This window comes from Centruroides sculpturatus, unplaced genomic scaffold (assembly GCF_000671375.1).
Source record: "Centruroides sculpturatus isolate CEXI.00-Female unplaced genomic scaffold, Cexi_2.0 scaffold446, whole genome shotgun sequence".
Lineage (NCBI taxonomy): Eukaryota > Metazoa > Arthropoda > Arachnida > Scorpiones > Buthidae > Centruroides > Centruroides sculpturatus.
In genome coordinates this window covers 543,549-568,912 of record NW_019384813.1, presented here as the reverse complement: position 1 = coordinate 568,912, position 25,364 = coordinate 543,549, and the positions used below count along the sequence as shown (strand labels likewise).

The 25,364-nt window shown below is 28.9% G+C and overlaps 2 protein-coding genes across 2 annotated transcripts in view; both read left to right on the top strand.

The window, feature by feature from the left end:
* Positions 1 to 13,070, top strand: part of LOC111629799 (putative phosphatidate phosphatase) — a 40,846-nt gene extending 27,776 nt beyond the window's left edge. Inside the window, exons 3-6 of the mRNA XM_023373708.1 lie at positions 385 to 695; positions 1,963 to 2,020; positions 7,751 to 7,927; positions 12,868 to 13,070. Of these exons, the coding sequence (XP_023229476.1) occupies positions 385 to 695; positions 1,963 to 2,020; positions 7,751 to 7,927; positions 12,868 to 13,005 (684 nt within the window). The 3' untranslated portion in view covers positions 13,006 to 13,070. The remainder of the gene's footprint in view (positions 1 to 384; positions 696 to 1,962; positions 2,021 to 7,750; positions 7,928 to 12,867) is intronic.
* Positions 13,071 to 18,616: 5,546 nt separating this feature from the next.
* Positions 18,617 to 23,576, top strand: LOC111629806 (phospholipid phosphatase 3-like). The gene is made up of 2 exons (XM_023373718.1): positions 18,617 to 18,873; positions 23,371 to 23,576. Exons 1-2 carry the CDS (start codon positions 18,697 to 18,699, stop codon positions 23,506 to 23,508), a joined length of 315 nt encoding a protein of 104 aa, XP_023229486.1. The 5' UTR covers positions 18,617 to 18,696; the 3' UTR covers positions 23,509 to 23,576.
* Positions 23,577 to 25,364: the final 1,788 nt, after the last annotated feature.

The following is a 25,364-nucleotide window of genomic DNA, read 5'->3' as shown; positions in this document are numbered from 1 at the left end:
AATGAAAATAATCATATTTCTTGGATTAAATTTATGTAGAAATTAATTAAACATTAAAATTTATCATTTATAATTTAAAGCAAAAAATATTTTTTGCTTTAAATTATAAATTATTATTATATTTAAATAGTAATAATTTTATACCTTGTGTATATTAGTTATATATGATAGAAAATTATTTGATTTTTTTTACATAATGTCTAACTTATTTAATATAGCTAATTAAAATATATTTATAAACAAAATGAAATAAAATTTCAAAAATGTATTAATGAAATGATAATGAACATAGAAAACATTTTTTGCTTTCAGATTTTGTGTTCTTCAAGAAATAAATGAATTTGCAAATATTTTATTGTGCTTATAACTTGTAATTTTTTACAGATAATTATCATTGAAACTTTAAGATTTTATACAAATAAAACCAATGTTGAAACACCAACAGTAAATGGAATTAGACTTCATCCAATATTTTGGGAAGTTTATCAACTGATATGGGTTTTTGCCTTTGGAGCATGTATCTCGCAATTAATAACTGATATTGCAAAATACAGTATTGGCCGTCTCAGACCACATTTTATTGATATTTGTCAGCCTAGTATAGATGTTAGTAAATGCAATGATTCTCATAGGTACATTTTACCTTCTGATTTTAATTGCCTTAATTCTGATTCATTCAGAGTTAGAGAATCAAGGTAAGCTAAATATTATTTTACAATTTTTAGATTAGATAAATCAAAATTCTTTACTTTTATATCTTTAAGATAATTAAACTATACTTCAACATATACTCAGACTCGTTCAATATTATATAACACATACACCTTATTGCTGAGAATCTCGTACTCACTTAACCTTTATTGTCTGGTACTGCTTAACCTGAGGCTGACCTCGACTGACGCTGAAAACATTTGTTTTACGAATGGTTAAGCAGTACCGGACAATAAAGGTTAAGTGAGTACGAGATTGTTCAAAATACCAGTATTTAGAATACAATATTTGTGCTGAGAATCTATTTTACTGCTTTAAACGAACATTCATTTAAAGCAGTAAAGTAGATTCTCAGCAACAAGGTGTATGTGTTATATAATTAAACTATAATTATCTTAAAATCTCAAATACCCTTTCTAAGAGTATTTGAGATTTAAAGATAGAAAATAAATACAGTATTATCATATTTTATTGTTTTATATTCAAATAATTTTGCTGATATTAGAATGGAAAGATGTCATTGATTAGATTTATAATTTTATGAAACAAAACAAATAAAACATAATTCACAGAACTCAACATTTTTACTATTGTTGTTATTTTAAAAGAAAACTAATTGTACATATGTATAAAATGGTTTTTTGTTACATTACCATTTAGGCTTAATTTGTTTTACAACTGCTATTTTTTTATCATAAAGAATGCTGTTTATGTAATAATGAATTACCATGAGAAAATATAATGTGAGCATGTAAAAATTGATGACTTAATCAAAGACAAATTTATTATTTATTAATCATTGAGAGTTCATCCCAATGGTATAACTAGACCTGACTATAGTATAGGTGGATCTAGCAAATTGTGGAATGGCTTTACTGTGAGGTCTGGAATTAAAGAATACTCCAAATAAAGATGATTCAAGACTCCCCCAAGAAAATTTTTGAAATATAATATAATATATGCTATAAATATTCGAAACTGTACAAAAATATTCAAAATTTAAACATTTATTTAAATATAAACTTTGTTATTTATCTTTTTTAGATAAATATATAAACAAAATTTTATCATTTGGAACAATGGACAGGCATGGTGATTAAATGATACAAATTATCAAGATCCACTATTTAATATACAGTACATACAAATATATTTAAGAGATAATAATAAATAGTTCATTTTTATTGTAATAAGTAAGCATTATTTTATAAATGCTTTTTATTGAAAGTTGTATGAACTTCATATTTTCAGATTATCATTTATGTCAGGACATGCATCATTTTCTGCATACTGTATGGTGTTTGTTGCTGTAAGTATTTTACCTATTATTAATAATTAACAGAATTTTGATTCAGGTAATATATTGCTTATTCTCTTTTGGAAAATATCATTGTTTTTAGAAACTAATATTATTACTTAACACTTTCCTCTCTAATCTCACTGATGTATCACTCACAACACTTACTGAAGAAAAATATCAATAAACCTGACATAAAAGCCAGTAAAATTAGTACAGTAGAGTCTCGAAAACTCGGCCTAATGTGGACCAAAGGGTGGCCGAGTTTGTGAAAATGTCAGGTTATCGGAAATGGGGTTAATAAAAATAAGTATGAGTGTTTCCTCAGAAAATACTGTACTGTACTTTTATGTATTGTTTACTTGAGAATACAACAGAGAATAAACTACCCAAATACCCTTAAAAAAGTACGTCCATTATGAAGGCATAGAGCCTTTACTACATGAAAATGAAAATTAATGAATACACTGTGTACAGTAATTTACCTGATCAGACAGACCTCAGAAAAATACTTTGAGTCATAAAGCTGTCTATAATGAAAATTAATTAACTAAGGATTTTTTTGCCCTGCTAGGGAGTGGCCGGGTTATCGAGTGCTGAGTTTTCGAGACTCTACTGTAACACTTTTTCTGACACTTGTTTATACTTTTTGACTTCTGTTTAAAAGTTTTTTTTTGTTTTTATCTATTTAAGTTGACTTACAGGAGCATTCACAAGAACATTTGACAACTGTCCTGGAACACTAATTCCTGTTAAGAAATCAACAGATAAACATATAAAAGGTAATACAAAAACAAGGGCTGTGGAGTTGGTAGATTTTTACACGACTCTGACATCCGACTTTTTCTTACCATCCAACCAGAGACAGACTTGTTAACAAAGTAGGTTGAAAATTCTGACGTCATCACATGACCTCAAAATATAAGCTTCAATAAACATAGTTCTAATAAACATAGAACATAGAAACTTTTTATTCAAAGCTAAAATACTCCTCTAAGTAATGACATAGTCAATATATAAATATGTATTTGATAATTTTTACTTTTCTGGCTGTTATATATAACAGAGGAAAAGTATAGCAATTGGTCAAAAAATGATCCATCCAAAAAACAACGTACCAGGAACCTGTTGCCGGTTCTTGGTACATTGTTTTTTATTTGTTTACTTTAACCCGGTGTAGTACATTGCCGATTGAATGATCCATCCTCAAATTTTTGCATTTTTGGACTCAGGACACCTCAAAATGTCAAGATATTCAAATATTTGGGTTTTGGACTGTTAGACTGTATGGGAGGCACAATTTTGAATCGGAGTCGGATGGTTTAACACAGGAGTTATTAAGCTTCAAAATGGTTGAACTAAATCGGTTGGTACACATTATAACATCATGCATACAGAAAAAACCCCGAATTTGCTTTTGCACTTCTCTACATATCAAGGCTTCCCAAGTCCAAAAGAGTAAAAATCTGGGAAAGTAATTTTTTGACTGATCATCATTATTTTCCTTTGTTATAGGAATATACTGTATAACTGCTGGAAAAGTAATAATGATGATTATTTTTAAAAAAATACAAAATAAAACGATTTTAAAAAAAGTAATTAAACATTAAAATTTGACACATCTACTGAATATATAAATTCACATTTATTGACTTGTTTGATGATGGCAATGGTATTTGGTAAGCATGTACGAATAAAAGTGTTGTTGTACATAATATACAAGCATATTGAGTAACATATATGTATACAGATACATTAAACTAAGCCAAGAATAAGAAATATAACATTTAGACTGGTAAAGAAAAAGGTTGCTTATTTTACCATGTTGATTAATTTATTATTTTTCATTTCTGTTATAAACTGAATATCTCCTTACAAAAAAAATCACTTCTTTTAAGTCAGTATTCACTGAAGCTCTTAAATCATATTTAATAATTTTAAGAGCAGAAAATAAATGCTCTACTGAAACTTGGTTGATGGCAATGCTGTGACAATCAATGCTGTATCTTGGATAATGTCTGGGTAGTGCAGTATTGCCGATTTAACATCCAAACTTGAAGAGTAGTCAATGTGATTTAGTTTTTCCAGTGCATTGTAAATATTATCTTCATATTTTGTAAGATTTCCTTTTCTGTCTGTACTCATATTAGAACTTGAGCTTAATTTTGAGGGTAGAGTTTTATAAAAAAAAAAAAAAAGCAGATGAGCCAGATGTTGCTCAGGCAAAGTAACGATATCAAAGATTAAGATTATTAGATTATAGTCGATCTTACCCATTTTCACTGGGTGCATGGGTGCAAGAATTAGGTCCCTCCTCTTCCGAGATTAATTAGAAAATTTTTAGATGGGTCTAAAAGTATGTTCGATTTTTCACAAAAGCACAAAAAATTGCATTTAAAGTAGTACAGTAGAAACAGAGTTCTTCAGGGTAATCTTTAATATTTCAGAACAGAATAAAGAAATTAAACAAATTAGACGCCAACATATGTGTGCGTGTGCAAATTTTTCCCTTTATTTGACATTTTTTGGGTTCAAGAGATCGCCTAACATATAGACTTGCGAAAAACTCGGAGGGTTAAATGTGACATGATTCAAAAACTTTTTCATTTTTTATATACATAACAAGTTGGAAAAGTAAAAAGGAGTCAGAGTCAGGGATTTTTGATGACTTCGACTAAAGCATCAAAACTCAATGACTCAGACTCCACAGCCCTGACAAAAACAATAAATGCAAATATAAAACATAAAAGAAAAAGTACTCTAAAATACTGTGAACTAACAAATCATTTGTACAGTACTTATTGAAAATAAAAAAGTCTTGAAGTAAGTGATGCTCTAAAAAATCCTAATGGTTTTGGAAAACAAATAAAAAAGAATTTACAATAAATTCATATAAACTTAGACAGACAACTAAAGGTGTGTATATAAAACTGTAATTATGTGAACTAAAAGGTGGAACATTAATAAAAATATAATTTAAATTTAAAATACCATTAAGATATTTATAAAATAATATGGTGTCAAAATATTGAATGATCAGGAGGAAGTCAAGACATGTGACCAACATTACTTTTCTCAGTATGGGGATGACAGTCTATTGAGCAAAAGATAAGATTCATTAAGTGTAGATAAAATTTTGTCTAAACTAGAATCTGAAGTCAATCTATAGGCTACTGGGAGTCTAATTGATGATATACTGGATATTAGCTTTCTTTTCTGAATTCTCTTTTAAAATACAATATTTAAATAAAATATCTACTAGCATTTCAAAAACACATTGATTTTTGTCTATGGGTATTAAACAATTATACTGTACAGTACATGAATGAACCTTACTGCAAATAGTTTTCATCCACTGTACATGCACCCTGTGTTTCAGTATTCTATTAATCTGTGTTAATATAAGGTGATCATAATTAAAGAAATTTCCCTAATAGTTCAAAGCCTTCATACAGAAAGCTTTAAACACAAATTTTTTAATAAAAAATTGTTTTAGAAAATTTGTTAATGTTTTATTTTGCTAATTATTTGTTAACTTTGAGAAAGAACAAACTATAAAAAACATTGTTGTTACTCAAATGCATAAAAAAGTAGATCATGAAACAGATTGATAGAGATTGGAATGGGATAGCTACTTTGATACAAATACAGTGGGTGATCGGTTAACGAACATAATACGTTCCAAGACTTTGTTCGCTATCTGAATTGTTCATTAACAGATTATCGATTTACCATAGGTTTTTATGGGAATTTTATTAATTCGTTCTGGAGACCCCAAAAAATAAAAAATATACTTTCTTACTATGTTTATTTATATGTAATAATAAAAATACATATATACACACTCTTGCATTTATATTAGTCACATTTTTTCCTTTTGTGGGGGTTAAAGAATCAATTGCTTCTCTCTCTTCTTCAGGATTTTTCAGAAGTAATTAATAGCGCTGTAATTGTAGAGATCCCTAAGCCTATTAATCTCAACCTGGTTTGGATGACATTCTAAGACCATTGTTCTGACATCATCCCACTTCTTCAAAAAAATGTTTAATAGCAGATATTGACATTAATTCTTTTTTTTAGAAGAAAACATATCTCGCTGAGTTTCTTGGTGTTCTTCATTCAAGAGTTCTTGGCGTTCTTCTGTTGTCAGATCCGTTTCAGGTTCCATTATGAGCTCTTCAATGTTCTTTATTTCTCAGATGTGATTTTTGTTACTCCTTACGCTGCTTGAGTCTTCTCAGTTATACTGTATCTTTCTTAGATAAGATTGAACTGAGGCCTACTGTAGACCTGTTCAAGCTATACTGCCCAGCAACAACAGACATCAGACATCTGCCCACTCTCTACCTTTGCTATTATACTCTTACCTTTCGAAAATAAAAACTGACGCAAAACTTAATGAGTGCCTGCCCAACAGTCTCGCGAATATTATAAAAAAATTGTTTCTGTCAGAAAAACAAAAGGCTGGAATTACAATGGAGAGTTTCAAAGTTCAGAGGAATACTATTCGATCAGTATATACCTGGTTGATCATCGATGTCGATGTTTCCTGCACTCCAAAAAGTTTTGAATTGTTGTCTGAAGACAAGGGAAGACCAATCGGTATTCGTTATTTTATGTCACTTCTTCTTGTGTTTGTTCTGTGAGGTGTTTGTTGTCCGAACATAAAAATCTTTTGCAAAAGTGTTCATTATCTGATTTGTTTGTTAACCAATCACCCACTATATATATATATATATCTGCCCTAATACTGTTGTAGATTGATAAAAACTGTGTTTCAAAAAAAGATATATTAGTATTTAAAATTTATTGATAATTTGCGCATGCATTATACTATTAAGATATTGTAAAAAAATAGAAAGAAAATAAATTTTCTTTTCTAAATAAAACAGTTATAAAAAAAAATGTATTATCTTATATTTGTATTAATATATTTGAAGGAATATGAGTTTTAATAATCAAAAAATATTAATATATTTAATTGTATATTAATTAAAAAAGAAAATTATACTTTTAAGATAGAGGATAGAAACTTTAGTATTATTATTTTGATATTGTTTTTATCTATATAGAACATTTATTTGCTTTTAAATTGTTTAGCATGTGAATGTATAAAACAAAGTATTTGTCTTCAAGAAGCATTAGATACTTAGTGATCACAAATAATAATTCTAAATTGTTCAATAAATTTTTGTTTAATACTTTCATTCTTTGATTGATTAAAATTCAATCTTAAACATAACAGACACAGAACTGTAATGTAATGTACAGTCTTAAACATTTTATATGTTTGTCTTTATTTTTATTATAATTATCTTAAAACATGATTTCTATAAACACATTATACTGTGAATATGTAGCAATTTAGTTGGTTAATTCTCAAATTAGTACCATTATATTATTGAATATATATGAAAATTATTAATATGAAAAAATATCCTCTAAACCAGTATCTATATAATTTGTCATATTTTTGAAATATTTTTTTTTTACTTTTCATAGACACAATGTAGTGACACTTTTTAAACACTTGGCAGAAATGAAATATTTTAATTATTTATATGAATTTATGCATAAGTATTATAAATAATATATTTTTTTAAATTGTAAACCAAACATTTAGGATATTCAATCCTGAAATGTTTGGTGTGTTTATGTACTGTATGTAACAAGTATTATCAGATTTTTAAATGTAATTATATTTAAAATAAAAATCCATAATTAATAAGAATAATTTTATAGATGTACTTACAAGCCCGATTTGTTTGGAAATGCAATAAGTTGCTGAGACCATTTTTGCAGGCTGTTGTGTTGTTTTCAGCCTATTATACTGCCTTATCCAGAGTATCTGACTATAAACATCATTGGAGTGATGTTTTAACTGGTTCAATTCAAGGAATCATTGTTGCAATCATAGTGGTAAGTTTTTATTTCTTAGCTCTTTACATTGTGTTTTATAAAATTCAATTTGTCTCTCTCTTGGTAAATAAAAATTAATTTTCTTATACAATATATTAGCTTTAGAGCATTTAGTATATTTTTACATCCTTAAATATTTTAAAATCTTATATTTTTAAGAAGTTTCTACTGTTTATTAGAATATACTTCTTAAAAATATAATAGATGTTCATAATAATTATTACTACCAAATATTTGTTCAATTATTTATCTTAAAATAAATAAATGGAAAAATCAAAATTTATTATATTTTTCTGTCTTTCAATTATTCATAAATAATTTATTGTATACTATTCCAAGCTATCATTAGTTAAAAACTCAAAATTACTCTGTTAAATATTGCTAAATATTGATTAGTTTTAAATTTCATAATGATAGCTGATTAAATGAAATGCTACTAAAATACATAATATCTGAGAAAAATGAAGTAAAATAATATGCCAATCTTTGTAATATTATAATACCATAATAGTAATGAAAAAGATAATTTAAAGAAGCAATGCATGAAGTGTGCAATGCCATAATGTTGTAAATGCCAAAAAACAAACTATTTGGGAAAAATAAAAAAACATTTTTTTTAGTGAATGAATTCCTTCAAGTTTACAATAAAATGGTATAAAAAACCTCACTAGGTTACAAATTCTCTGGAATAACAAAATGATGTAAACATAAGTTGTAATGTTTTAAGTACCAGAAGTCACTTTATTTGTATTTGAATTCATCTTCAAAATAAGCCACTTACTACACCATTATTGCTATAATATTTTTTTGCAGCAGAAACCATTGCATTTAGAATTAATTTCTCCAATTTCTCAAAAATGTATTTAGAGAAAAATGGAATTGTGAAAAATTATGAAATATATGTGAAATTATGTGAAAAATAGAGAGAAATTATGGAATTGCACACTTCGTACGATTATAATATGATAGAGAGGTAACAGTTTTTTAAAGAGAGAGAGATAATAATTAAAATAATACACAATAATTATCTTAACAACAACTCTAGAATATATTCCCTAAAATATTAATATAAGTTATTGTACAACAAAAAAAATTATATCCATGTTATAAATATATTATATCATCTATTTTTTTAAAGTTTAAATTAGTGTTTNACTGTAATGTTTTAAGTACCAGAAGTCACTTTATTTGTATTTGAATTCATCTTCAAAATAAGCCACTTACTACACCATTATTGCTATAATATTTTTTTGCAGCAGAAACCATTGCATTTAGAATTAATTTCTCCAATTTCTCAAAAATGTATTTAGAGAAAAATGGAATTGTGAAAAATTATGAAATATATGTGAAATTATGTGAAAAATAGAGAGAAATTATGGAATTGCACACTTCGTACGATTATAATATGATAGAGAGGTAACAGTTTTTTAAAGAGAGAGAGATAATAATTAAAATAATACACAATAATTATCTTAACAACAACTCTAGAATATATTCCCTAAAATATTAATATAAGTTATTGTACAACAAAAAAAATTATATCCATGTTATAAATATATTATATCATCTATTTTTTTAAAGTTTAAATTAGTGTTTCTTAATAGTAAAAGTGTATTATACTTTGAATTGAGTAAGTATTCTTATACAATACTTTTTGTGTCTTCATCAAATCCATGAAAACAAACAAAAAATGATGTGGCAGAATTAGAGAAATTATGGAATATTTTTCATGATAGTGCAAGTTATGCATTGATAAAGTATTTACTAATTTAAGAAAATGATATAAATCATGACTATCGTAATATCCTGAAATTAAAAGGAAGTCCTTCTTTGGCTGTATCACATAAAAATGTCACAATAATTACATTGAGAAATTTTTGAATTTTATCAACAACAAATTGAATGAAACTGATTTATTTTGATTTAAATTTTTATTTAAGAGTCAGTTTTACAATATATTAAAATTTTCTCACAATATTGTTTGAAAAAGTAATAATTATTTAATGCCTTGATGAAATTAGAATAATTTCATTTTGCATTGTTTTGGATGCTCTATTTAAAAAAATTCTTTCATATAATAATAATTCTGCAGATAATCTTTACATAGATATCATTTATAGTAAATTAAAGGTGCAAATTTTTATAAAAGAACTACCTAAATTTGCTAATTGTAACATTAATTTGGATTGTCATAAAATTTCCATATTTTATCTTGAAGAGTATTTTATTTGTGACAACATTAAATGACATTCACAAAATTAATATTTATCTATTAAAATTTAATAAATTTGAGACTCAAACAATATATAGTCATACATTATGAATTACATATATATATATATATATAATTCATAAAAAAAGTATATGACTACATATATATTGGGCATTGAATTTTACACTGAACAATCACTATATTAGGAACACCTGCCTAATAATGGGCTTGTCCATTTTTCTGGGTGATCATGACTTGCAAACACCGGGGATAGACTCTATATCAGGGATGGCCAATATGTAGACCGCGATCGATTGCAAGGGTTTTGAAAGCTAAAGTTGAACAATTTGCTTTCACTTAAATTAATGTTTAAAAATCTTAATTCGATAATTTATTCTTACAATAATAGACTGTCTGTGCAACATACCCATACTGTTTGTATTTATCCCGATGAACAATGCAAATGAATGTTAAGGCATGTGCATGTAAAAATCCTAAAATTGTTTGCCCATATTCATAGTCGCCTGCAGACTATATTTTACCAAAAAAGTAGCCCCTAAAGGATAAAAGTTTGGCCACACCTGCTCTATATGATGCCAAACATCCTCTGTTCTTAACTCAATCCACACCTGCTCAGGCAGTTTTGAGAGTTGGTGCACATTTTGCAGAGCAGTAGGTGACAATCTCATCATATTGTAAAGTACTATATTTTATCTTATCTCTCTACAACGATTCTCGATATGACTTTGTACCGGAAAGAGCCATTACCTAATGGGTACTTTACGCGGGTTTGCATTTATTTTGCCAGGCCTGGATTTTTGCATGCACCGGAATAAATTAATGGCCAAGTTAGTCAAAACCCAATTAAAAATGTTTAATAAAGTTCTAGAAATAACTATGTACAATATTTAACAACAAATCAACAAATTTATTCAAATCAAAATCAATCAACCCGACAAAACTCAATCTAATTCTAACTTAAAACTATTCCCCTTGGAATTCTGACAAAATCAAAGCTTTAACTTAGGTACAAAATTTCTTATAACTAAAGATCCTAACCGTCACCTCAATATACTAGGAACCTTTTTCTCAACTCAAGACTGTCTCTATCCTCGATCCACAAATCGAATATTTCAATTTCCTTGGACTATTTTCCTATTGGACATCTCTCGTTCACTGCTACTAAGCACACCAACACTTGTTATTCGCAGGAGTTCACCTCAGCTGTCTTCACTTGAGGTATGTTTTTTATAGTGTGAGGTGACATCACAATTTCTAAGTGAGACACTCCCCTCATTTACATACTTACATGTAACATTAAGTTTTTTCTTGTTTATCTGGTAGCTTAATTCCCGACAATACTTCATTAACCTTTTACATTATTCTTTTTAACAATTATCGGGATGTTTTTCCCTTTTAAGGTTTAACAAGTTCCTAAAGTTTTTTGTGGGGTCTTCCCCCCCATTCTTCGGTGCGGACTTACTTTCTTCTGCTCGGGCGTGCACGTGAGTGCGAGTTTTAACTATGGCGCTTTTTTCTTCGTCGGTGAGTTGGTTTATCTTCTATTTTTAACTTTCTAAGGTGATGGGTGAGGAAACCTTCGTCCTAACAAAACATAAGCTCCAAACAAAAATATAATAAAAGCAAAAATAAAAGTAAATAAAAATAATGATCAGACTTGGTTCCTTACAATATTTTCCAGCATATCCCAATTATGTTTAATAGGATTGAAGTTTTGTGAGTTTGGGGGCCAAGGCAGTGTGTAGAATTCATTGTCTTGTCCCTCCAACCATTCCCAAGTGAGCTTCAGCTGGAGACATGTGCTTTATTATGTTGAAACATGGCATCTGTGTAAGGAAACATAGACTGGAGATAAAGACAGGATGATCACTAAAAAGTCCCTTATCGTTCACCATTCAAGGATTGTGGGGTGATGAGCAATGGTCCTAGACCATGATATCACCACCACCAGCTTATGTGACCTCAACTGTGCAACCAGGGAATATGGCTTTATGCTGTTTAAGCCAGGTTTAGACCTGGGCATCAATGTGGTTCAGCATAAAACAGGACTCATCACTTTAGATGACCTTCTTCCACATGTCCATTATCCAATGATAGTTCTCCTTTGCCCATGCAAGGTGTTTGCAATGATGCATGGTCAACAGAGGAACTCATGGTTATTGAACCCCTAGCCAATACATGGGTGTTGTTAAAACACATCTGCCTTGTCCACTGTTGTACTAGCGGGAACTGTTCCATTGACCTTTGGGATCAACCCCATGTGGCTGGTCACTGTGTGATCTTCTGGTGAATGTTTGTGCATGATCCAGCTCATTTATGGTACACTGTGGTATGAGAACAATCAACTAATGCAGCTGTTTCAGAAATATTGGTACCCTTCCCTGTGGTCCCAATAATCTGTCTATGCTCAACTCACCTCTATTTGCCCATGATTAGCAACCATTGCCCTGTATTATGTAAATAACAGGGTGCAACTGCCCTGTTATTTACATAACAATTGTGACATGACTATTACATGATATCCCTTTACCACTTTCAAGATTATGGTGACATGGTATTCCTAATGCAGTAATCATTCAGTGTATAAATTATTTGTATATGGTATAACCTTTCATTACAGATCTTTGAAATAAATCTATTCTACTATTTGTTAAAAAATGATTAACATTAAATCAGTCTTTCTGTAATATTTAAAATTTTTTTATAGGTGCTATTTGTTTCTGATCTGTTTCCTAATTGCAAGAATAATTACTATATTAGCAATGCTTCTTCAGACAGTTCAAATCTTAACAGAAGCAATAAGAAAAATACAGAATTTATTGAAAATGAAAGAAGTTCAGTGTAAAAATAATGTTTTCAAGTGATTTATTTTAATCATGCATTCCGTGAAATGTTTTTGTAAATGCCTAAATTAATATATATTAGCTTAATAATAGAGTATCTTAATTTTTTAATGCAGTTTTATAGAAGATAATATAAATTATTTTTAAAACTATGGAGAATAATTTGTAAATTAAATACTTATTTTNAAGGAAAAGTACGTCCATTATGAAGGCATAGAGCCTTTACTACATGAAAATGAAAATTAATGAATACACTGTGTACAGTAATTTACCTGATCAGACAGACCTCAGAAAAATACTTTGAGTCATAAAGCTGTCTATAATGAAAATTAATTAACTAAGGATTTTTTTGCCCTGCTAGGGAGTGGCCGGGTTATCGAGTGCTGAGTTTTCGAGACTCTACTGTAACACTTTTTCTGACACTTGTTTATACTTTTTGACTTCTGTTTAAAAGTTTTTTTTTGTTTTTATCTATTTAAGTTGACTTACAGGAGCATTCACAAGAACATTTGACAACTGTCCTGGAACACTAATTCCTGTTAAGAAATCAACAGATAAACATATAAAAGGTAATACAAAAACAAGGGCTGTGGAGTTGGTAGATTTTTACACGACTCTGACATCCGACTTTTTCTTACCATCCAACCAGAGACAGACTTGTTAACAAAGTAGGTTGAAAATTCTGACGTCATCACATGACCTCAAAATATAAGCTTCAATAAACATAGTTCTAATAAACATAGAACATAGAAACTTTTTATTCAAAGCTAAAATACTCCTCTAAGTAATGACATAGTCAATATATAAATATGTATTTGATAATTTTTACTTTTCTGGCTGTTATATATAACAGAGGAAAAGTATAGCAATTGGTCAAAAAATGATCCATCCAAAAAACAACGTACCAGGAACCTGTTGCCGGTTCTTGGTACATTGTTTTTTATTTGTTTACTTTAACCCGGTGTAGTACATTGCCGATTGAATGATCCATCCTCAAATTTTTGCATTTTTGGACTCAGGACACCTCAAAATGTCAAGATATTCAAATATTTGGGTTTTGGACTGTTAGACTGTATGGGAGGCACAATTTTGAATCGGAGTCGGATGGTTTAACACAGGAGTTATTAAGCTTCAAAATGGTTGAACTAAATCGGTTGGTACACATTATAACATCATGCATACAGAAAAAACCCCGAATTTGCTTTTGCACTTCTCTACATATCAAGGCTTCCCAAGTCCAAAAGAGTAAAAATCTGGGAAAGTAATTTTTTGACTGATCATCATTATTTTCCTTTGTTATAGGAATATACTGTATAACTGCTGGAAAAGTAATAATGATGATTATTTTTAAAAAAATACAAAATAAAACGATTTTAAAAAAAGTAATTAAACATTAAAATTTGACACATCTACTGAATATATAAATTCACATTTATTGACTTGTTTGATGATGGCAATGGTATTTGGTAAGCATGTACGAATAAAAGTGTTGTTGTACATAATATACAAGCATATTGAGTAACATATATGTATACAGATACATTAAACTAAGCCAAGAATAAGAAATATAACATTTAGACTGGTAAAGAAAAAGGTTGCTTATTTTACCATGTTGATTAATTTATTATTTTTCATTTCTGTTATAAACTGAATATCTCCTTACAAAAAAAATCACTTCTTTTAAGTCAGTATTCACTGAAGCTCTTAAATCATATTTAATAATTTTAAGAGCAGAAAATAAATGCTCTACTGAAACTTGGTTGATGGCAATGCTGTGACAATCAATGCTGTATCTTGGATAATGTCTGGGTAGTGCAGTATTGCCGATTTAACATCCAAACTTGAAGAGTAGTCAATGTGATTTAGTTTTTCCAGTGCATTGTAAATATTATCTTCATATTTTGTAAGATTTCCTTTTCTGTCTGTACTCATATTAGAACTTGAGCTTAATTTTGAGGGTAGAGTTTTATAAAAAAAAAAAAAAAAGCAGATGAGCCAGATGTTGCTCAGGCAAAGTAACGATATCAAAGATTAAGATTATTAGATTATAGTCGATCTTACCCATTTTCACTGGGTGCATGGGTGCAAGAATTAGGTCCCTCCTCTTCCGAGATTAATTAGAAAATTTTTAGATGGGTCTAAAAGTATGTTCGATTTTTCACAAAAGCACAAAAAATTGCATTTAAAGTAGTACAGTAGAAACAGAGTTCTTCAGGGTAATCTTTAATATTTCAGAACAGAATAAAGAAATTAAACAAATTAGACGCCAACATATGTGTGCGTGTGCAAATTTTTCCCTTTATTTGACATTTTTTGGGTTCAAGAGATCGCTTAACATATAGACTTGCGAAAAACTCGGAGGGTTAAATGTGACATGATTCAAAAACTTTTTCATTTTTTATATACATAACAAGTTGGAAAAGTAAAAAGGAGTCAGAGTCAGGGATTTTTGATGACTTCGACTAAAGCATCAAAACTCAATGACTCAGACTCCACAGCCCTGACAAAAACAATAAATGCAAATATAAAACATAAAAGAAAAAGTACTCTAAAATACTGTGAACTAACAAATCATTTGTACAGTACTTATTGAAAATAAAAAAGTCTTGAAGTAAGTGATGCTCTAAAAAATCCTAATGGTTTTGGAAAACAAATAAAAAAGAATTTACAATAAATTCATATAAACTTAGACAGACAACTAAAGGTGTGTATATAAAACTGTAATTATGTGAACTAAAAGGTGGAACATTAATAAAAATATAATTTAAATTTAAAATACCATTAAGATATTTATAAAATAATATGGTGTCAAAATATTGAATGATCAGGAGGAAGTCAAGACATGTGACCAACATTACTTTTCTCAGTATGGGGATGACAGTCTATTGAGCAAAAGATAAGATTCATTAAGTGTAGATAAAATTTTGTCTAAACTAGAATCTGAAGTCAATCTATAGGCTACTGGGAGTCTAATTGATGATATACTGGATATTAGCTTTCTTTTCTGAATTCTCTTTTAAAATACAATATTTAAATAAAATATCTACTAGCATTTCAAAAACACATTGATTTTTGTCTATGGGTATTAAACAATTATACTGTACAGTACATGAATGAACCTTACTGCAAATAGTTTTCATCCACTGTACATGCACCCTGTGTTTCAGTATTCTATTAATCTGTGTTAATATAAGGTGATCATAATTAAAGAAATTTGCCTAATAGTTCAAAGCCTTCATACAGAAAGCTTTAAACACAAATTTTTTAATAAAAAATTGTTTTAGAAAATTTGTTAATGTTTTATTTTGCTAATTATTTGTTAACTTTGAGAAAGAACAAACTATAAAAAACATTGTTGTTACTCAAATGCATAAAAAAGTAGATCATGAAACAGATTGATAGAGATTGGAATGGGATAGCTACTTTGATACAAATACAGTGGGTGATCGGTTAACGAACATAATACGTTCCAAGACTTTGTTCGCTATCTGAATTGTTCATTAACAGATTATCGATTTACCATAGGTTTTTATGGGAATTTTATTAATTCGTTCTGGAGACCCCAAAAAATAAAAAATATACTTTCTTACTATGTTTATTTATATGTAATAATAAAAATACATATATACACACTCTTGCATTTATATTAGTCACATTTTTTCCTTTTGTGGGGGTTAAAGAATCAATTGCTTCTCTCTCTTCTTCAGGATTTTTCAGAAGTAATTAATAGCGCTGTAATTGTAGAGATCCCTAAGCCTATTAATCTCAACCTGGTTTGGATGACATTCTAAGACCATTGTTCTGACATCATCCCACTTCTTCAAAAAAATGTTTAATAGCAGATATTGACATTAATTCTTTTTTTTAGAAGAAAACATATCTCGCTGAGTTTCTTGGTGTTCTTCATTCAAGAGTTCTTGGCGTTCTTCTGTTGTCAGATCCATTTCAAATTCCATTAGGAACTCTTCAATGTTCTTTATTTCTCAGATGTGATTTTTGTTACTCCTTACGCTGCTTGAGTCTTCTCAGTTATACTGTATCTTTCTTAGATAAGATTGAACTGAGGCCTACTGTAGACCTGTTCAAGCTATACTGCCCAGCAACAACAGACATCAGACATCTGCCCACTCTCTACCTTTGCTATTATACTCTTACCTTTCGAAAATAAAAACTGACGCAAAACTTAATGAGTGCCTGCCCAACAGTCTCGCGAATATTATAAAAAAATTGTTTCTGTCAGAAAAACAAAAGGCTGGAATTACAATGGAGAGTTTCAAAGTTCAGAGGAATACTATTCGATCAGTATATACCTGGTTGATCATCGATGTCGATGTTTCCTGCACTCCAAAAAGTTTTGAATTGTTGTCTGAAGACAAGGGAAGACCAATCGGTATTCGTTATTTTATGTCACTTCTTCTTGTGTTTGTTCTGTGAGGTGTTTGTTGTCCGAACATAAAAATCTTTTGCAAAAGTGTTCATTATCTGATTTGTTTGTTAACCAATCACCCACTATATATATATATATATATAAAGTGTCTATGTTGATGGCAGGAGGGTAGAGTGGCAGACCGAATCAATAACGAATTCCAAATTCTCTCGCCCTTCCTCTCTCTCTCTCTCTCGCTCTCTGGCTACAAAGGCTACCAACCAACGAAGGAATGCTTATCATTTTTTATCATCTAGGCACATTACAATATTGATCCGGTGACAAATTTCCTAACACATTTTGCAAAAACATTGCGCAAAAAAACCCCGTGACGTCACCGATGACCATCCAGCCACACGAAACAGCANATTTTAAAAAAATAGAAAGAAAATAAATTTTCTTTTCTAAATAAAACAGTTATAAAAAAAAATGTATTATCTTATATTTGTATTAATATATTTGAAGGAATATGAGTTTTAATAATCAAAAAATATTAATATATTTAATTGTATATTAATTAAAAAAGAAAATTATACTTTTAAGATAGAGGATAGAAACTTTAGTATTATTATTTTGATATTGTTTTTATCTATATAGAACATTTATTTGCTTTTAAATTGTTTAGCATGTGAATGTATAAAACAAAGTATTTGTCTTCAAGAAGCATTAGATACTTAGTGATCACAAATAATAATTCTAAATTGTTCAATAAATTTTTGTTTAATACTTTCATTCTTTGATTGATTAAAATTCAATCTTAAACATAACAGACACAGAACTGTAATGTAATGTACAGTCTTAAACATTTTATATGTTTGTCTTTATTTTTATTATAATTATCTTAAAACATGATTTCTATAAACACATTATACTGTGAATATGTAGCAATTTAGTTGGTTAATTCTCAAATTAGTACCATTATATTATTGAATATATATGAAAATTATTAATATGAAAAAATATCCTCTAAACCAGTATCTATATAATTTGTCATATTTTTGAAATATTTTTTTTTTACTTTTCATAGACACAATGTAGTGACACTTTTTAAACACTTGGCAGAAATGAAATATTTTAATTATTTATATGAATTTATGCATAAGTATTATAAATAATATATTTTTTTAAATTGTAAACCAAACATTTAGGATATTCAATCCTGAAATGTTTGGTGTGTTTATGTACTGTATGTAACAAGTATTATCAGATTTTTAAATGTAATTATATTTAAAATAAAAATCCATAATTAATAAGAATAATTTTATAGATGTACTTACAAGCCCGATTTGTTTGGAAATGCAATAAGTTGCTGAGACCATTTTTGCAGGCTGTTGTGTTGTTTTCAGCCTATTATACTGCCTTATCCAGAGTATCTGACTATAAACATCATTGGAGTGATGTTTTAACTGGTTCAATTCAAGGAATCATTGTTGCAATCATAGTGGTAAGTTTTTATTTCTTAGCTCTTTACATTGTGTTTTATAAAATTCAATTTGTCTCTCTCTTGGTAAATAAAAATTAATTTTCTTATACAATATATTAGCTTTAGAGCATTTAGTATATTTTTACATCCTTAAATATTTTAAAATCTTATATTTTTAAGAAGTTTCTACTGTTTATTAGAATATACTTCTTAAAAATATAATAGATGTTCATAATAATTATTACTACCAAATATTTGTTCAATTATTTATCTTAAAATAAATAAATGGAAAAATCAAAATTTATTATATTTTTCTGTCTTTCAATTATTCATAAATAATTTATTGTATACTATTCCAAGCTATCATTAGTTAAAAACTCAAAATTACTCTGTTAAATATTGCTAAATATTGATTAGTTTTAAATTTCATAATGATAGCTGATTAAATGAAATGCTACTAAAATACATAATATCTGAGAAAAATGAAGTAAAATAATATGCCAATCTTTGTAATATTATAATACCATAATAGTAATGAAAAAGATAATTTAAAGAAGCAATGCATGAAGTGTGCAATGCCATAATGTTGTAAATGCCAAAAAACAAACTATTTGGGAAAAATAAAAAAACATTTTTTTTAGTGAATGAATTCCTTCAAGTTTACAATAAAATGGTATAAAAAACCTCACTAGGTTACAAATTCTCTGGAATAACAAAATGATGTAAACATAAGTTGTAATGTTTTAAGTACCAGAAGTCACTTTATTTGTATTTGAATTCATCTTCAAAATAAGCCACTTACTACACCATTATTGCTATAATATTTTTTTGCAGCAGAAACCATTGCATTTAGAATTAATTTCTCCAATTTCTCAAAAATGTATTTAGAGAAAAATGGAATTGTGAAAAATTATGAAATATATGTGAAATTATGTGAAAAATAGAGAGAAATTATGGAATTGCACACTTCGTACGATTATAATATGATAGAGAGGTAACAGTTTTTTAAAGAGAGAGAGATAATAATTAAAATAATACACAATAATTATCTTAACAACAACTCTAGAATATATTCCCTAAAATATTAATATAAGTTATTGTACAACAAAAAAAATTATATCCATGTTATAAATATATTATATCATCTATTTTTTTAAAGTTTAAATTAGTGTTTCTTAATAGTAAAAGTGTATTATACTTTGAATTGAGTAAGTATTCTTATACAATACTTTTTGTGTCTTCATCAAATCCATGAAAACAAACAAAAAATGATGTGGCAGAATTAGAGAAATTATGGAATATTTTTCATGATAGTGCAAGTTATGCATTGATAAAGTATTTACTAATTTAAGAAAATGATATAAATCATGACTATCGTAATATCCTGAAATTAAAAGGAAGTCCTTCTTTGGCTGTATCACATAAAAATGTCACAATAATTACATTGAGAAATTTTTGAATTTTATCAACAACAAATTGAATGAAACTGATTTATTTTGATTTAAATTTTTATTTAAGAGTCAGTTTTACAATATATTAAAATTTTCTCACAATATTGTTTGAAAAAGTAATAATTATTTAATGCCTTGATGAAATTAGAATAATTTCATTTTGCATTGTTTTGGATGCTCTATTTAAAAAAATTCTTTCATATAATAATAATTCTGCAGATAATCTTTACATAGATATCATTTATAGTAAATTAAAGGTGCAAATTTTTATAAAAGAACTACCTAAATTTGCTAATTGTAACATTAATTTGGATTGTCATAAAATTTCCATATTTTATCTTGAAGAGTATTTTATTTGTGACAACATTAAATGACATTCACAAAATTAATATTTATCTATTAAAATTTAATAAATTTGAGACTCAAACAATATATAGTCATACATTATGAATTACATATATATATATATATATAATTCATAAAAAAAGTATATGACTACATATATATTGGGCATTGAATTTTACACTGAACAATCACTATATTAGGAACACCTGCCTAATAATGGGCTTGTCCATTTTTCTGGGTGATCATGACTTGCAAACACCGGGGATAGACTCTATATCAGGGATGGCCAATATGTAGACCGCGATCGATTGCAAGGGTTTTGAAAGCTAAAGTTGAACAATTTGCTTTCACTTAAATTAATGTTTAAAAATCTTAATTCGATAATTTATTCTTACAATAATAGACTGTCTGTGCAACATACCCATACTGTTTGTATTTATCCCGATGAACAATGCAAATGAATGTTAAGGCATGTGCATGTAAAAATCCTAAAATTGTTTGCCCATATTCATAGTCGCCTGCAGACTATATTTTACCAAAAAAGTAGCCCCTAAAGGATAAAAGTTTGGCCACACCTGCTCTATATGATGCCAAACATCCTCTGTTCTTAACTCAATTCACACCTGCTCAGGCAGTTTTGAGAGTTGGTGCATATTTTGCAGAGCAGTAGGTGACAATCTCATCATATTGTAAAGTACTATATTTTATCTTATCTCTCTACAACGATTCTCGATATGACTTTGTACCGGAAAGAGCCATTACCTAACGGGTACTTTACGCGGGTTTGCATTTATTTTGCCAGGCCTGGATTTTTGCATGCACCGGAATAAATTAATGGCCAAGTTAGTCAAAACCCAATTAAAAATGTTTAATAAAGTTCTAGAAATAACTATGTACAATATTTAACAACAAATCAACAAATTTATTCAAATCAAAATCAATCAACCCGACAAAACTCAATCTAATTCTAACTTAAAACTATTCCCCTTGGAATTCTGACAAAATCAAAGCTTTAACTTAGGTACAAAATTTCTTATAACTAAAGATCCTAACCGTCACCTCAATATACTAGGAACCTTTTTCTCAACTCAAGACTGTCTCTATCCTCGATCCACAAATCGAATATTTCAATTTCCTTGGACTATTTTCCTATTGGACATCTCTCGTTCACTGCTACTAAGCACACCAACGCTTGTTATTCGCAGGAGTTCACCTCAGCTGTCTTCACTTGAGGTATGTTTTTTATAGTGTGAGGTGACATCACAATTTCTAAGTGAGACACTCCCCTCATTTACATACTTACATGTAACATTAAGTTTTTTCTTGTTTATCTGGTAGCTTAATTCCCGACAATACTTCATTAACCTTTTACATTATTCTTTTTAACAATTATCGGGATGTTTTTCCCTTTTAAGGTTTAACAAGTTCCTAAAGTTTTTTGTGGGGTCTTCCCCCCCATTCTTCGGTGCGGACTTACTTTCTTCTGCTCGGGCGTGCACGTGAGTGCGAGTTTTAACTATGGCGCTTTTTTCTTCGTCGGTGAGTTGGTTTATCTTCTATTTTTAACTTTCTAAGGTGATGGGTGAGGAAACCTTCGTCCTAACAAAACATAAGCTCCAAACAAAAATATAATAAAAGCAAAAATAAAAGTAAATAAAAATAATGCTCAGACTTGGTTCCTTACAATATTTTCCAGCATATCCCAATTATGTTTAATAGGATTGAAGTTTTGTGAGTTTGGGGGCCAAGGCAGTGTGTAGAATTCATTGTCTTGTCCCTCCAACCATTCCCAAGTGAGCTTCAGCTGGAGACATGTGCTTTATTATGTTGAAACATGGCATCTGTGTAAGGAAACATAGACTGGAGATAAAGACAGGATGATCACTAAAAAGTCCCTTATCGTTCACCATTCAAGGATTGTGGGGTGATGAGCAATGGTCCTAGACCATGATATCACCACCACCAGCTTATGTGACCTCAACTGTGCAACCAGGGAATATGGCTTTATGCTGTTTAAGCCAGGTTTAGACCTGGTCATCAATGTGGTTCAGCATAAAACAGGACTCATCACTTTAGATGACCTTCTTCCACATGTCCATTATCCAATGATAGTTCTCCTTTGCCCATGCAAGGTGTTTGCAATGATGCATGGTCAACAGAGGAACTCATGGTTATTGAACCCCTAGCCAATACATGGGTGTTGTTAAAACACATCTGCCTTGTCCACTGTTGTACTAGCGGGAACTGTTCCATTGACCTTTGGGATCAACCCCATGTGGCTGGTCACTGTGTGATCTTCTGGTGAATGTTTGTGCATGATCCAGCTCATTTATGGTACACTGTGGTATGAGAACAATCAACTAATGCAGCTGTTTCAGAAATATTGGTACCCTTCCCTGTGGTCCCAATAATCTGTCTATGCTCAACTCACCTCTATTTGCCCATGATTAGCAACCATTGCCCTGTATTATGTAAATAACAGGGTGCAACTGCCCTGTTATTTACATAACAATTGTGACATGACTATTACATGATATCCCTTTACCACTTTCAAGATTATGGTGACATGGTATTCCTAATGCAGTAATCATTCAGTGTATAAATTATTTGTATATGGTATAACCTTTCATTACAGATCTTTGAAATAAATCTATTCTACTATTTGTTAAAAAATGATTAACATTAAATCAGTCTTTCTGTAATATTTAAAATTTTTTTATAGGTGCTATTTGTTTCTGATCTGTTTCCTAATTGCAAGAATAATTACTATATTAGCAATGCTTCTTCAGACAGTTCAAATCTTAACAGAAGCAATAAGAAAAATACAGAATTTATTGAAAATGAAAGAAGTTCAGTGTAAAAATAATGTTTTCAAGTGATTTATTTTAATCATGCATTCCGTGAAATGTTTTTGTAAATGCCTAAATTAATATATATTAACTTAATAATAGAGTATCTTAATTTTTTATTGCAGTTTTATAGAAGATAATATAAATTATTTTTAAAACTATGGAGAATAATTTGTAAATTAAATACTTATTTTTTTAATCATTGTTAAATTTAAATTATTATTATTATTGATATAATTACAGTTATGGATTTTTAATTGGAAAAATAAAATGATTCTTATGGGAAAGAATTTTGAATACTAAACTATATTTACATAATTTGTTAATTTACAATATGATTAACAAGAACCCAAATTTTAATAATCATTAAAGGAAATTTTTATTTTAAGATTTCTTTTGAGAAAATTTAATTGCATAGAATATGTTTACATTATACAATTATTCTACAGGATATTGTCTCTTTGTTTATGATATTGTATCATTGTTACATTTATACTCATTCAATTCAAATGACACCTTCTTGGTGGATAATTCTCTTTGTTAATGGGTATTTAAAATTTAAAAATATTAATTTAACTATATATATATATAACAATGTGTTAACACCGACAGTTTAATAATAATTACTTCTGAGGTTGGGAAAAAAATGAATAAATTTAATAATAATTTAATAATTGATAACTTCAGAAACAGTCAAATGCTTTTTTTTTTTTTTGCTCTGAACAGTATATTTAACTAATTAATTATTCAAGATATATTTCAATTCATTTCTTCTTTATTAACGCACACAATAGTAAATGTCAGGTTCCGCAGTGAGCACTACCCAATGGTAACAAATTACAATAATAAAGATACAGATACAGTAGACCCAATAATGCGGGTTCATATAATGCAGATTCGTATATCGCGGTGAAAAAATTGCAATCATATTCGTATAAAGACACTAAAAGAGACTCATAAAATGTGGTAAAATGTCATCGCCGACTCGTGTCGTGACAGGATTGGTCGAATCTGGACCAATAGTGGACGAGCGCTGAACTACTTACACGCTATGGAGAGTTTAGGTGGGTAAGTTGCGTTTACTATCGTCTGTACAGTATATAGGCCTAAATTAGGTACTGTAAGTCTAATACAGTACTGTAATTTTATACATTTCTTGTGAAAAAAACATTTCTTATTCAATGGTCATAAAAATTATTTCTAGTAATGATGTCTCCAAAGTTCAACAAATTTTTCACGAAAAATAACTTATCAGAAAATGCGCCTGCCGTTTGGTATGCTGCTCTGCGACGAAAACAAGCTTAAGCAATGGCGTCATTGAACAGTGCACACTTGGTAAGTAATCCTACAATTTTTTGTTTATAGCATAGTTTATACAGATTATTCCCAAAAAATTATACATGTTTTGGAAATGTTGAGTTAAATTAGTCTAGAATCGATTAATTTTATGGAAGAAAACCTTTCAAACAGCTGTAGTCCGTAAATTGCACACGTGCCGGGCTGTGATTGGCTCATGTATTTGAGGATTCCTACAACGCAAAATTCTTATAAAGCGGAACGTATCTACCGCATTATAGGGGGGTCGACTGTAGTTAAAAGTGTTACAAAATACATAATTAATTGTAATATAAAGGTAAAATACACAGGCAAAATAAATACAATAACATCACTGGAATGCAATTCCTTACATGTAAATACATGATTATAATACACTTACAAAAGAGGTTGTACAAGATAAAAGATGTGGGGCACAAAACACAGTGGGTACAATGTAATGGTAACAGTAAACACGATTTTAGTAAACACACATTTTAGACATACAGATAGATTCTTATCACTTTTTACCCTCCCCTTTTCTCTTTTCTTC